This window comes from Dipodomys ordii, unplaced genomic scaffold, assembly GCF_000151885.1.
Source record: "Dipodomys ordii isolate 6190 unplaced genomic scaffold, Dord_2.0 Scaffold30, whole genome shotgun sequence".
NCBI classification, from domain to species: Eukaryota; Metazoa; Chordata; class Mammalia; order Rodentia; family Heteromyidae; genus Dipodomys; species Dipodomys ordii.
In genome coordinates, this window is record NW_012267246.1 from 8310534 (window position 1) to 8326191 (window position 15658).

Genomic DNA, 15658 nt, shown 5'->3' on the forward strand with positions numbered 1-15658 from the left:
AAATTAAATACCTTAGGAGAATTTATGATTAGTTGCTGACACCTTGAAAAATCATGCAGATTACTTAACTGGGTTAAAAGATTTTGAAGATGAGTCATTTATAAGTTGTATATAGTAAAGTTTTTAAATTAAATATCAAATGTTTTTAACTTATGAATTTAAATGTCATTCTCTCCTGTCATTTGCCTATATTTTCTTATTACAGCCAAATGTTTCTTACAGTTCAAAGCCAGTTTTAGCATAATTTACCCTCTATAAAGTAGGTCTTTAAATAAATGATATTTAACACTTATCCCTGTTATGACAGTGTGATAACTAAGTGCTCCACTCCCTCCCCCCAAATATGTTTTCTAGGTTCACAGTGGAACAAGAAATTGATTTAAAAGACATTTTGAAGGCCCTTGGAGTAACTGAAATTTTCATCAAAAATGCAAATTTGACAGGCCTGTCTGGTAAGAAACAAATACCAACATTGGAAAAACTTCCACAAAAGCCTTTAAAAATGACAATGTTTCCATTTGCTTTGGAGTTCTGAGAAAGAATCTGGTTATTATTTGCCAAATAAATCTAGCAAGAAGTATATTTAACTTCAACAAGTGAAGTTATAACTAACACTGATATAATAACATTGTTTGTAATAACTGGTCCATGTTTTATTTTTGGTAGTTTATGTTCTCCCAAAATCTTATCTTAAATGCCTTTGAATTCTCCATCCCATCGGACATAATGCTTTGTAGAGTAAATAATCAATAAATGTGTTGATTGAACATCTCAATATATCTCACTACAATAAATCATATGGAAAAGAAAGTAGTAAGAGAAGATAAATGAGTGTACCCTGCTGTGAGAAGTTGACCAAAGATTCTGTTTAAAGAATAAAGAATACCCAGTGAGATGAGATAAACCTTTTCTTCAATCTTCAACCAAAACAAAGGTTTTGAAGCTTCAAAGTATACCAGCACATGGGGATATTGAGTAACTTATTTTTAGCTTCTGCCTTCACCCCCAATCTAGTTGAATTATTGGACTCAGGTACTTTAATTTCTTTGGAGAAAAAAAGTACATAAGATATTAGCAACACTAAAGCACTTAAAACTTGTAAAATGCTTTTGGATATGTTTTTAAGTAGTTAACACTCAAGCAATTTATCACTGATGAAAAACCACTTGAGGCTTAGTAAATTTATACAATGAGTGTTATTTCTGCCGAACAGAGAAAAAGTAGCATCTGTTTTCTAATAAGACAAAACATATACATATATATATATATATACACACATACATACATTCATACATACATACATACATACATACATACATACATACATACATACATATTAAGATAAAAGAAGCTCAACCTGTAAAACACCTTTATATGCAATTTTATGGAACCTGATTCCCCAACTAGAGATGACTGGCATGATCAAAGTTCCCTTAGCCATTCAAGTGTCACTGCAGAGAATTTATTCTCCTCTCCTGAATTAGTAGCATAGAGAAAATCAACTTGATAGTGTGCCCTTGCTTTTCAAGTTACTTATGTGCATGTACATGTACATGTGTGTATATGCATGTGTACTCTTGTGAGCATGAAATGTGAGCATGGAGGAGAGAGAGTGAGCAAAATCACAACTTCCAAAAAATTGTAATGCATTCTCTAATCCTTGCCTTCCTAGATTTGGGACAGTGCAGGTTGTTTTCTAAATAGCACTCAGCTTCCAGCTATGTGTAGATACTGATGCATTTGGTTCTACATCTTCTAGCCCTTGTGTGGAGAACTTATGCCCTCAGCACTAATAGGGCTTTGCTAAATGTCTACTGTATAAATGGTCCTGTCCACCCAAGAGAAATGAATTTTCCCTGGGGAAATGTTTTCAGAGCTCATATTCAAGTTTCCAGGGCTCCAACTCCTCTCTGGTGCTGTCAAGAGAGTAGAACTGGTAGATATTCTAAAGGTCATATCATATCAATAAATATATTCATAGTTGAAGCTGAGTTGGAGCATAATTTAAAGTTGTAATGCTTCCTTCCTTAGGAATGGATAGCCTATCTTGCCATACTGGCTGAATTCCAAGAAGAAAATTACATCTTGCTTTTTTTTTTTTTACATAACTATCTTTTCAGTTTGGTCTGTGATTCCTTGTTATTCACCTAAATATCCAGGCAGTTATTTTGCCCTAAATGTAATTCCTGCTGAGAGTCACATGCAATAGCAAATCAATTATTGTGGTCAGTATAACTTATGATTTCTGATATATTTGGAAAATTTATAAGGTAAGATTTAATTGTCTTTGCTGTGGGCTAAAATAATGGGCTATAAATTTACATTATAAATACAGATGGTTTGGAGATTTGTAAATAACAGAGAATCTTCTCAAGGATTCATATACTCTGCCTGCAAAGCAGTGATTTGTTTGATTAAACCTGTATGAAAATGAGATACTACTGTGTCCTGTTCATGGCTGAATTCCTGGTCACTGGCCCAGGGCCTTGGACAGAATGAGCCTACAGCATATATTAAGCAGAGAATAACAGTGATGGAGAGAAGGAAAGAGGTTTCTTTGGGTCCACCTCTACATTCCCTTGCTTGAACTATTTAACCTTCTAAAATGCCATCTGGAAATACAGTATCAGACATTCTTAAACCACCCAGTTCTAACTTTCACCATGAAAGCTGAACAGATGGGAATTCTTTGTTCTTGAATGATTAGTTTGGCCTGCGTGTTCCTAGTTTTTTGCATGTCAGCTGCCCCTACAAACACATCTTTTTACCTCTCTCTTTGGCTATCATTAATTTATGAATCATTCATTCAAGAACATCTACCACAACTATAACTTGCTAAATTCAGTCGTATTTTATGTTTGCATCATGTATTTAGACATCATATGCCCTATCTTACACGGTTGGATATTTTCTTGCATGGCTAGTATTTTTGCTTCTCCTAATTATATGAAAACCTTGATGGCTACACTTCTTGTGATTTCTACTAATCCTTGCAAGTATTCCAGAGAATTCAGTGAGAATCTTGTGGTCATGTCTGCCATTTATACACCCAGAGATGAGGCGAGTTGTGTGAGAAAAACAGCTGGCAGAAAAATTAGGAAATGATTAGAATAGTATGCCTGACCTGAAGGAACATGAAAGATTTATGAAGAGACAAATATAACAGCTGGGTTTATTACAAAGAAGGCTGGTGGTGGAATGTGTCAGTGGAATAGTGCTTCTTGACAAATGCAGTTTTGCCTCTACCATGTCTTTCTTCCCAGGGAATACATGGCAACCCCTGGAGACTTTTTTGGTTGTCACAGCTGGGGAATGCTATTGGTACCCAATCGTTGGGATCAAGGTTACCTCTCTACATCTATAATGCACCAGTCAGCCCCCCTCCACCAAGAATGTCCCATTCCCAAATGTCAACAGTAAAGGAAAAGAGAAACCTGACAGTAAAAGAAGTATGACAGAAATGGGTGGATCTGGAAAATAGCTTGAGCAAAATAAAGCAGGCACTCAGAGACACAAAGCATGAATGCTTTCTCCTATACGTGGATCTTAGACCCAAAAAGCAACCTCTCATATGAACATATATAGAGACATGTTCTTCTATATATGATTTAGTTGATTATAGTATACAGAGGAGGGAATCTCCATGGAATAAACCTTCTGAACAATTTAGAGTTTAACAAGCTGACTATTAGGAAGTTGAGTGAGATTGAAAGGTGGGGAGTGGGAGGGAGTAGATGAATGAAAAAGGGAACTGGGGGCAAATACTTCCAGAATACTCAGTGTGGATATGTGAGAAAGGAAGAGGAGAATGTGAAATGAGTCTGGAGGAGACAGCAGGCGGGATGGAGAGTAGGCTGGAAGGAATGCTTCTGTACAGGTAGCACTCGGAACATACAACCTACATTATGTTATAACCCCCTTTGGACAAATATATTACTTAATTTTTTAAAAAAGGAAATAGAGCCAGGTGCCTCTAGTCTTAGCTAATCAGAAAGTTGAGATCTGAGAATTGTGGTTTGAAACCAGCCAGGGCAAGAAAGTCCATGAAACTTATCCCCATCTAACCACCAAAATGTCAGAAGTGGAACACCAGATTTGGGCAAAAAAAATTCAGTGACAGTTCTTAGACCCTGAGTTCAAGCCCTAGGAGTGGAACATTAAAGAAGATGAAGATGAAAAGGAGGAGGAGGAGGAGAAGGAAGAGGGGGAGAGGAGGAGGATTGGAAAAGGAAAGGAGAGAAGAAGGGAGGAAAGGAGAGGAGAGGAGCATTGAAAGATACTTGGGAGAACTTGAATCAAAAGACAGAAGGGAAAATACATGAGTATGTAGGTTCTTAAACACATAGAATATTTTTTAAGTGACTGCAATAGTTGGCTGTAGGACACAGGACAGAAGGCTTGGTGAGAGGGAATTTCTTCACATGTCCCACTGGGCACCACTAGAAATCTTACTTTGTATATGAATTACTAAGATTCGTATACAATTAGGAAACAAAATTTAAGTGTATTAATAGTAGAATAAATTAGTGAATTTGAAAGTATCCAGAGAAAAATTCAGTGCTATTATGATATTGTCATATTCTTAAACTATGTAATGAAGGTTTTCTTTCTCTTCAAAACTAGTACACGTGATTTAGCATTGGGGTGAAACAAATCATCAGCCCTGTTTCGCCTTGTCTTGCTTCTAGAAGTGTTCAATAGCTCAGAATCCCTTACTAAGACCTCTTCAGCCAAACTCTTTCACTTTTTATCCTCTTACATCCACTCTTGTTTCAGAGTCTTATTACTATTCTCCCGAACTATTTCAATCGTTTCCTAAATGGTTCCCATCTATCTGCAATCTAATCCCTTTTACCTGTCCCTGCTGAGGTTCATCACGGGAAACTTGCCATCAGCTCATTGTGTGCCTCAACTATTCCCAAGCCACAGCTCCCTTCCGCCTTCATGGTGGCTGATTCTGAACAGACAGGATTGGGTTCCAGCCATCCTGCACACCGGGTTTCCATTTCATATCTCTGCATCTCCCAGACATGATGCAATCATTCCCTCCTGAAATACTTCTTGAAATGAGCTCAGAATGGCCCCCTGGTTCACCCTGTCACCACGATTACACCCACCAGCAATAACCCCTCATGACGTTCCCAGATCTTATTCCTTTTGAATATTTTGCTTCTGTTTGCGACTACTATCCCCCAGAGAATTTCACCTCATGAAGAGGGGTCCTTAAATGTGTTCTCGGGGCTTCCCACATCCTTCCCCGCTTCTCCTGTGAGGAGATGAGATGATCAGTATTTGTGCTAATTATTCATCTCATTTGGTATCCAGTCCTTTTGACTCTAGACTCCATTAGCATAAAACACCGTCAAGATGCATACAGTAGACATAAAATAGAGGGAGTGCAGAAAGTCCTTTTCATCTGGGGCTCTCTGTTTAAAATGCTCACCTCCTAGCAGCAATGATCCTGTTATTGAGTAAGGCTATTTTTGTAATGGAAATGAAGGACTGTCAGCATTTGGATTAATGAGTAATCCCCAGAAAGGTGTAAGGGGAAGGCAAAGAGAGTATTAAATCCTTCCACATAAAGCACTAGCTTTAATAAAGGAGCCAATAAAATAAAGGAATTGAAAAGACACAGCAAAAGCTATATTCGGGGCAGACTCATGGGCTGTCGATTTATGGCAGCCTGGCTCCTCCGTTCTGCCCTTGTTTGCTCTCCTTCTCCTTCACCTGGATGCCAGAGGGCTCATTCCTCCGCCATTGCCACCATGCCAATTTCACCAATCAACTTTCTTCCCTGGACCATTGCAACCGCTCACAGACTTGATCTTCCTGCCTCCAGCTACCTCCTCATCTAAAATCAAAACAGCCTTGGCCCATGATTTCTCCACAAAGCCTAGGTGTTCTAATTCCCTGGCCCAAGCTCTTAAAAGGATGTCCCCCCCTCCACACACTAGACCTTCCAAAGTCCTCTCTGCTGCTCTCCTCACTTAGCACAGCCAGTGCTGTGTGTGACATACCCTTCTTGCCCATAACCTTCTTTGATCGACACGGGTCTCCTTATGGTCACTTTCCCGGGGTACCCATCCTCCCCTATGGCTGCTTTCATTTCCTTCTTCTGGCATCTGGCAGTACTTGGCACCCACATTGGTTGGCTAGCATGGTGCACCATTTCTGTGGACTATTGGTCTGCTGTTGTACTGATCAGGGAGCTGGGAGAGACTGCAAGAGGGAGGGGCTCTGTCCTCATCCACCAGTTGGTGTCCCAGGGGTCAGAGGCTGGGCTGTGAGGCCAGGTGTACAGGATGGGTGCGGCCTGGCCTGGCTGTGCTCAGCCTACCTGCCCTCCTCCCACACCGTTGGCCACACGGGCTCCTTGGGGTTCTTGAGCAGGGTTCTTGTGTTTGCCTGGCTTTTAGCTTTTCTCTCCATCCACAGTGCCCCATGGGCCTTCCATGGCTGGCCTTGTTTTTAGGACTTCAGTCTCAGCTTCCCATTTACTCTTTACAGACACACCTTTCCTAGGATACACTCTGCCCCAGTCTCTTCTTCCTTGTTCTAATCACCCATCAACACAGTATGTTATCTAGATGTTTTTATTGTTCTTTTGTATAGGACAGCTTTCCCGTGTGAGGAGGGATGTCTTTAGTTCCCCAGGCTGCACCACAGGGTCTGGTACATAGTAGCTGCTCAGCACACGAATAAGCACAGGAACCAAACAATAGATACCTGGTCATCTGCTGGTTTTATCCAAAAAACTCTCCAGAGAAGTAAATGAAAGTTACCTTGAAGCAGTGGAATTCCAGGATGTTTTCTGAATTTCCTGGGTGGGATCATAATGAAAACTATTGTAACAACTAAAGCCCAGAGACCTTTCTGCTGTCTGAGATCCTGTTACACACTTACACACGGTCTTTGTGCTGTGCTTATGTTTGAAGCATGCCCTTGGGCAATGAGGAAATTATTTAAATTGACTGTGTTTAGGAACAGTGCCCCAAAGGAAGCCATGGCTTATACTAAGGCGCAATGACCACCACCATGCCAACATTCTCCTAACACAGAGCAGTAGCACCCTGCTCTACACCAGATGTGGAAGAGGAATTGATAAGTATTTGCTCAGTGAAATAAAAAAAAGAAAGAGGAAAGGAAGGAAGGAAGGAAGGAAGGAAGGAAGGAAGGAAGGAAGGAAGGAAGGAAGAGAGGAAAGGAAGGAAGGAAGGAAGGAAGGAAGGAAGGAAGGAAGGAAGGAAGGAAGGAAGCAAGGAAGGAAGGAAGGAAGGAAGGAAGCAAGGAAGGAAGGAAGGAAGGAAGGAAAGAAGGAAGGAAGGAGAAGGAGGGAGGAGAGGAAAGGAGGGAGAGAGGGAGGGAGGGATGGAGGAAGAGAAAGAGAAAGAAAGGAGATCATGAAGAGCAGAGACCCAGGGAAGAATGACAGCTGAGATGGAGTAGTCTATCGGTAGAATTCCTCTTTGCCTGAAGGAAGTCTTTGTCTCATTAGGTCTTTCAACTGATGAATGAAGCCAATCCATTCACTATGAGGGCAGTTTGCCTTATTCAAATTCCTCTAATTTAAATGTAATCCCATTCAAAACATCTTTATCGAAATAGAATGATGTTTGGGCAACTCCCTGCACCCCATGACCCAGGAAAGTTACTAAGAAATTCATCTTGTCTTATTTTAATATATTTATTAGCATCAATTAGACATCCAAGGGAGTTTCATTTTGACACGTCCATGAATAAATATAATGTGCCTTGAGCAGATTCACTCCTTCCATCTCTCTCTTATCTCTTCTCTCCCTTCCCAAACCAATCGCAAAAAGACTCATTGTTCAATTTTCACACAAATATTTTGACCATAGCCATTCTCCAGCATCCTCTCTCCATTCATCCTCCCCTCCCCCAACAATACATTGTGGGTCATGTTTTACCTTCCTGTCCTTCATTTTTTAAAGAAAAATCCTTTAACCACACCACAAAATCTTGGAGGTGAATACTTCAAGATATAAACTCAAGGCGAACATAGTTAGCCATAATGCCCATTAAATTTTTTTAAAGAACCACAAATATATAGGCAATTTACTAAAAGTGTGTTATTTCCTCCTACCAAGTGGTAACACATTTGTGATCCGTAGATAAGCCAGTAAGCTAGAACAGAATGGAACTTCATTTCTGAAACAAGCTACAAGTCGATTATATTTTTCTTTGCCAAGGACCTCTCCATTATTGCAATGATCACAGATGAGTTTTAAAAATATGAATTTAGTTATTTCTGGATTTTTACTGACTTCATTATGTACTTTTAATTTCAAAATTAAAGAGCAATGTGTAAGGTATTTTTATCTTGAGTTATGGACTAATTTGAAATCCCTACTTAAATCAGAGTTTCTGCTTTTTCTGGCAATAGAGGAAATAAACAATGGAAAACTACCAATGAAAACAAGAGGGAAAAATGAACAAGATTAAAAATGAGAGCAAATGAGAAAACCCAACTTTAGTGGTCTTCTCTGATCATAAAATGAAATCTAGCATTATCTCTTGTCTTCTATATCAATATTGGCATTTCTCCTATCTCTCAGACTCATTTTGTTATTTTATAATTGGGTTGTAGTAGTAGTGGTAGTATCTTTATGCAGCTGTACTAGGGAGTTTCCATTAAACATGCTAGTTTGTGAGTACGATGCATCTTGTCAGTGTCATGATCATTGTTTGATTTTTTTAAAGGGACAAATATTTTCCTAGCCCTAATTTTTTTTCTCTTTGCAGATAACAAAGACATGTTTCTTTCCAAGGTGATTCACAAATCCTTCCTAGAGGTTAATGAGGAAGGCTCCGAAGCAGTGGCTGCATCAGGTGTATACTAAATCATGTTCCAAAATTCTCTCACCTCTTCTATGATTAAATTTTTAAACAATGGGGGGGGGGCGGGGAGGACTGTAATCAATCACTTGTGAACTAGAAGGCCAGAAAATGGGCTGGAACTGCCAGAATTTCCTAATAGGATAAAAAGTATATATTTAAGCCAGCTCCCTTTTAAAATTTACTTCATTCTAATTTTTTCTTAATGAGGGACTGGACAATTTGGACCCTTTCTGGGAAAATGGAGTCTCCTGTTGTGTTATCCACTTAAGTATTTTAAATATCTGCCTACTAGCCACTTAGACATTGTTCCTTCCTCTCTAATTACTTTCAGAAGTTGGTTCTTAATTTTGCCAGTATAAATGTTTTGAATGTTACAAAGTGCACACCTAAATAAGAGCATAGTATATAATTTTTGAAACTTTTAACTGAATTGTAGAAATAAAACAATATATTTTATTTATTTTCCTTGATATCAATTCCATGTCCAGGGTACCAGGACAAATACCCTGGCTTATTCTGATAGTTATGACTTCTCTGGTTAAATGATTTTATTATCGTGAGTTTCTAAAAATTTGTTTTTATTTGCTTCAATCTCATGTTCAATGATTAGCACCACATTTTAGTAGGTGTTTTCTCCTTTTAGTGGTATGTTGGCTTATTTGTACATTTTATTTCTAACTTTACTATTGGCAATAGCATTTCCAGAGGGCAATAGAAATATACTAATCCCTGATATCATGAAACTTCTTCAATCTGGGTTTTTATTTTAACAACTACGCAGACTGCATCCAGTGTATCAGAATTTGAGAAGGATTCACTATCCCCTCTGAGGACGCACATCACACTTCTCACTGCTGGATGGCCTCTCTAACTGCAGTCTTCCTGGCCACATTCTACAATCCCGGAGCCTTGCTATGCACAGATACCCTTTGTAGACAATAGAAACAATGACTCAAAAATGTGCTGAACACCAGTAGCTTACCCTGTAATCCTAGCTGCTAAAGAAACTGAGATCTGAGGATTTTGTGATTTGAAGCCAACCTAGGCAAAAAAAAACTTGGGAGATTTTTTTAACTCCAAATGCACATCAAAAACCCTGGCTGTGGATCTGTATCCCAAGTGATAGAGTACCAGCCTTAAGGAATAAAAGCTAAGGGACAGATCTCAGGCCCTGAAGTCCCATTATACCAGAAAGAGAGAGAGAGAGAAACTTCATTTTTCATTTTGCAAGATTTTTTCTTTTATCTCTTAATGTAAAGATGGTTTGTTAAAAGTGCAAATATTTATCTTAGACCAAGATTAAACTTTTATAACAGAATAAATTGTGTACAATTTTGTTTAACAGAGGGGAGGAAACTGCATGTTTATATGTGTATGTATGTGTTTTGTTTTGTCTTTTTTGAAGAATCAAGGGCAAGTACTAGAGGGGGTGAAATTGATTGGGATACAGTGTAAATGTGTGTGGAGATGTAACAATGAAATCCTCCCACATAAGCTAATAAAAAATAAGAATAAACTAAAAGAAAGCATCAAATAGAAAGGTTAATACTCCGATGATGTTCCTCTCTTTAAGTCTTAAAAACCTTGTTTACTGTAGGTGGTTGCCTTTGCGTTGAGAGGATAGATAGAGACAGCGTTGAGAAATGACTCGCTGTTCCCTGCACACCCACAGACATGTAATTACTTTCTCTCTGCACCACAGGAATGATTGCAATTAGCAGGATGGCTGTGCTGTATCCCCAAGTGATCGTAGACCATCCATTTCTCTTCCTTATCAGGAACAGGAGAACTGGTGAGTCTGTTATGGGAACAGAACTTTATTTTTGGTAAGCCGCAAAGGAACTTCCTTCCATACATGACTTCTTATGCCATAGCATTTATTCCATCAATTTTAGTGTTCAAATGATTCTTTTAAAGAAAACCACAGTATGTGTTTTATATTTGGAAGTCTGCTTATTGCATGCAAGAGAAAAATAAATGTTGAATTCTTTTCTTCACTGACACAGGTATGATCTTGTTCATGGGCCGAGTCATGCATCCTGAAACAATGAACACAAGCGGACATGATTTCGAGGAACTGTAAATGGCTTCATTTCAGTAACAAGGAAAGATTAACAAAGCACATTACGTCCACAGCTGGTATATATATATACAGTTAGGATTGGTATCTTACCATATATCTTTAGATAATATTACAAATAGCTCTAGATAGAAATAAATATATGTGTATTATAAGTCAATCTGTCAAAGGAATGTTATCAGTATTAAAGACATGGTCTTGTTCCTGTCCATGTGTGTGTTGTGCTATTGTGTAAAATAAAAGTACCTATTGAATACGTGAGCAGGTATTTTCCATTTTAGAAATAGCGGTAGTATATAGATAACTTTAGGTGACATTTGGAACCAATGATATTCCGTTGGGAATTGTCATGTGAAAATACCATCAGATGAGATTTGGAAAGTGGTATTTCTGAGCATTTTAAATCCTTCACCATCCTGCAGAACTGAAGCACCAAAGTAAATGAGCATTATACGCTTCCAAACAATGAGCAATTACATGCACTGGGAAGGCAAGTACTGCAGGAAATTTCTAGTGATCATTTGTTTACGAATCAGTATGGAAAATAGTATAAGAAACAAATATTTATCTGAAATATTCATCAAAACTTGTTAAAAAGAGAAACAAAAACAAAAACCAGGGCTATAGCTGTAGCATTATTGAACACTGGGTTCCTTCTACTTACAGACACATTGACTACAACCAGTATAGGTAATGTCAGCAGCTACCTAACACATCTTTTTACCATGTGTCTCAGTTGCAGCTAGAGGCCAGATCATGTGATTGGCTGATACCACCTAGGTTTGTGTAGGTATCTCTTGAGATGTTCAAACAAAAATGAATCACCTAATAACCCACATCTCAGATCAAACCCCAAAGTTCAAGCAAGCATGAATAGACTAATTATTTAGGTATCATTACTTTATGGAAGACTAGATCGTGAAGCAATGGCATGTGTGAGATCAGTGCTTCTCAAATTTCACGTGTGACAGTCACCTGGACATGTTATTACGGATGCAGATTCTCATGCTGAGGGCCCTAGAGAGGCCCACCATTGTCAATCTCTATCAAGCTCCTTCGCTGTTCGTGTATGGACTTGGCTCCTTGTTGCTTTGCTTCTGGAGCAACACTCTCCTTAATTTAAAGTTTGCATGTGTAATATTTTTATAAATAAAAAACAGAAAACCTATGTAATTTTCATAAAACATACAAGAATTCCAGGTACGGTGGTAATCTGCATTAATAATGCAATGCTCATTTTTAATGAAAGGTTTGGTTCTAAAGTGTTTATTCCTATTGCATTCTATTGATGAATGTATTTTTCCTGCATAGTAGAATACTTGAAATGTATTCTTTTTAAAAATGAAAACATGGAGACATTTATGGGCAATACCCCTAAAATAATTTATGACTCATCCAAGTATGCAATACTTAACACTGAATCTTTTACAGCTTATATTTTCAGAAGACTTATAGTTTGTTCATAAATCTTAAATTTATTGCAGAATAGTGTTCTGATTCTTATTTATAATTTATATAGTCTGGATTAGCTGATGTTGGTTGAATATTGTTATTCTGAGTGTGTAATATTCCTAATAACTATATCGCTTCTTGTTAAGTATTATGTAAAGTGTTTTATCTATATGTATTACCTATAAGGAAGAATAAATGTCCTTGTACAATGTGTAGATTTTATAAAGCAAAAAAATGTAGTTTTATTAACTAATCTAAGATTAAGTTCCATCATACAAAAATGCTTATCTTCAAATATATTTCAGTACCATGTAGGTGCCATTTAAATGAAAACAAATCTTACTTTGTTATTAGCATGCTTTGGGTATGGTAAAGGATAGTATGTTTCCCCTTTGCTTAAAATGTCTTTAGTATTTTCCTTCTTGAAAAAGTAGCAGTGTACAGTTCAGTTTGTACTTCATTTAAGATGACAGCATACACATACAACACATAGCACATTCAGTTTACAAAAGTGGTTTTTGCTCTCTGAATATATTTTTTGGAGAACATCAATAATGATTATATGGTTTTTGCTTTTTATCTACAATCATAATTTTACTTTTTTGTATGTAGTCAGTAGACTAAATTGAATAGAGAATATAATCCTATGCATTTTGACAACACCAAAATGACTGATTGTTAGATTTGACTTGGACACCAGAAAAGGTTGAGTCTGTGAAAATAATGGAAATAAAGAGAAAATATGGCAACCAACATATTTCATTCTCTTTAAATGTGTATGTTAACCATAGTTAATTGTTTTGACAAATAACCAGTGTCCTGAATTTATAATGATAGCTATTCTTCTTCTCTGAAAAACAAAATGAAAATAGCCAGCGGCATGTCGAGGATTGGCTATAGTAGCTTGCGAGTTATGTTTGTGACGCGCAAGTCTTTGTTGTAATCTTGAGAAAATAGGATGGATCATAACACACAAAATGCACTGATCAAAACATGTGTAACTGTCCCTCACTCTCAACATCTCCCCCGATTCCCGCACATCTCAGAGGGCCTCTGTGTAAAACAGGCAGGCTGCCAGGCTGAGCTAAACCACTTCATTTAAGCTCTGCCCCAGGTGATGGACTCCACAAAGCTCATTCCAGCCAAACCCGGATGTTGCTGTTTCCTTGCAGGAAAACTAGCCTGTTAATATTTTAATGCATTTTTAAAATTACTGGATGTCACTCAAAACTTCTCTCCAGCTAGACCAGGATATATAACTCAACGGATATTCCACACCTCAATGAACAGGAGCCAAATTAGCTCTAATTCCATCCTGATCCTTTTAAAAAAAAATGGTGAGCTTACTAATGGTGGTCTGCTTTCACTAGCATGGTGTCAGCGTAAGGCAAGACCAATGAAGGCGTGTGGTGGTGTGGGAAAATCTCCACCCAGCATCCTACAAGTGTGGAGCTGTGAGACTCAGGGGCTGGTAAAACCACTTCTGGTCCACTACCAGTGATATCTCAGCAACAAGGATTTAGTTACTTTTGTGTCTTGAAGCTGAACTACAAAGCCACTCCAACTAGTTTTCTATCAGGTTGCATGTGTGTGTATGTTTCTGTATATATGAGAGCTTGCAGTGGGTATGTTTCATGAGAGCTTTCTTGTGTATTTGCATTTTTCCCTTCATGTTTATTTCAATAGCTCACTGTCTAATTGGAAACTTTTCTCCACAGTGTTATTAATAAATAAGAGAATGCCTTTCACATCCATCATTATTTATTGGGGAGTAGCTTATGTTCCCTCCAGATGTTTGATGATGCTTATTCTAAAACTGGGGGAAGCAATGTATTTATAATATGAAACCCATTCAGACAGAATTTCTATGCTTATGTGTCTCCATGTGGAGCTTCTGACTTGAGCTCTCCAACATTTTAAATAGAGTGAGAATAGTTGTAATCTAAAAGACACACCAACATGTCTTTTAGGTTGAGATCAATTAAATGACTAACCAAGTAATATGCAGTTAAGTAATTGAAAAGGGACTAAATATCGATCTATTTAGTTATGCCACTGCCTCAGATACACATATCAAGTTTATCAGCCTTGAGTTTGTAGGTGAATATCTTTTCCAGTGTAGACTTTCTTTTTTTAAAAGTTTTTTTTATTGTGAAAATACTGTACAGAGGGGTTACAGTTACATGAGCAAGGTAATGAGTACATTTCTTATCAAGCATTGTTGCCTCCCCCTTTGTTTTTTCCCTACCATCCCTTCCCTCCCCACTTCCACAACTACACTTCCCTCACCTCCCGTGGAAATTGTAAAGTTTGTTGTTCAACAGTGTCTTGTACATCTCATTGTTACAATGGGTCAACCTGTATCCCTATTTAAACATTTTGTTTTGTTCCCTTCCCCTACAGAAGTTATACCGACATCAAATACAGGGAAAACAGGGGTTATACTGTGGAGGAGGAACATACAAAGCAACAAAAAAATCACATGGTGGGGCTGGGAAGGTGGCTCAGTGGTAGAGCGCTTGCCTTGCATGCCTGAGGCCCTGGGTTCAATTCCTCAGCACCATATAAGCAAAAAGAAAAAAGCCGGAAGTGGCGCTGTGGCTCAAGTGGTAGAGCGCTAGCCTTGAGCTGAAGAGCTGAGGGACAGCACCCAGGCCCAGAGCTCAGGCCCCATAACCGGACCCAAAAAAAATTAAAAAAAAATCACATGGTACATTATAAATACGTTAGAAACAATATCAAGAAAGAAAAACCATTTGTGTCCCTATCTTGGGGTTCATTTCGCTAACATATGTACATAGCTTTTGACCTTTTCTGCTTGTCCCAGACATATACAAGTTATTGCAAGTAAGGGAAACCAGGCCCAAAGAAACACAGGTCCTAGACTTGTTTTTAAAATGACTTCTCTGGGGGCTGGGAAGTTGGCTCAGTGGTAGAGCGCTTGCCTTGCATGCCTGAGGCCCTGGGTTCAATTCCTCAGCACCACAAAAAGAAAAAAGCTGGAAGTGGTGCTGTGGCTCAAACACTAGCCTTGAGCTGAATAGCTGAGGGACAGCGCCCAGACCCAGAGTTCAGGCCTCACGGCCTATGTGTCTTCCTATGGGCTATGTGTCTTCCTATCCTATCAAGTCTGCAATTTAGAACATTTGGATTATTTACTGGAATTATTGATGTATGTATGTTCGGTGCACCTGCTTTATTTTTCATTCCTTTGCTTACCCTTTCCTGCTTTCATTAGAAATATCTGAATATTTTCCTACTACATGA

General features: G+C 38.3%; 1 protein-coding gene across 2 annotated transcripts in view; it reads left to right on the forward strand.

The window, feature by feature from the left end:
* Nucleotides 1–11200, forward strand: part of Serpini1 (serpin peptidase inhibitor, clade I (neuroserpin), member 1) — a 70030-nt gene extending 58830 nt beyond the window's left edge. For both annotated transcript variants that reach the window (XM_013016266.1, XM_013016265.1), the window contains exons 6-9: nucleotides 355–452; nucleotides 8764–8850; nucleotides 10562–10651; nucleotides 10866–11200. In XM_013016266.1, the coding sequence (XP_012871720.1) occupies nucleotides 355–452; nucleotides 8764–8850; nucleotides 10562–10651; nucleotides 10866–10942 (352 nt within the window). In that variant the 3' untranslated portion in view covers nucleotides 10943–11200. The remainder of the gene's footprint in view (nucleotides 1–354; nucleotides 453–8763; nucleotides 8851–10561; nucleotides 10652–10865) is intronic.
* The last annotated feature ends 4458 nt before the right edge of the window (nucleotides 11201–15658 follow it).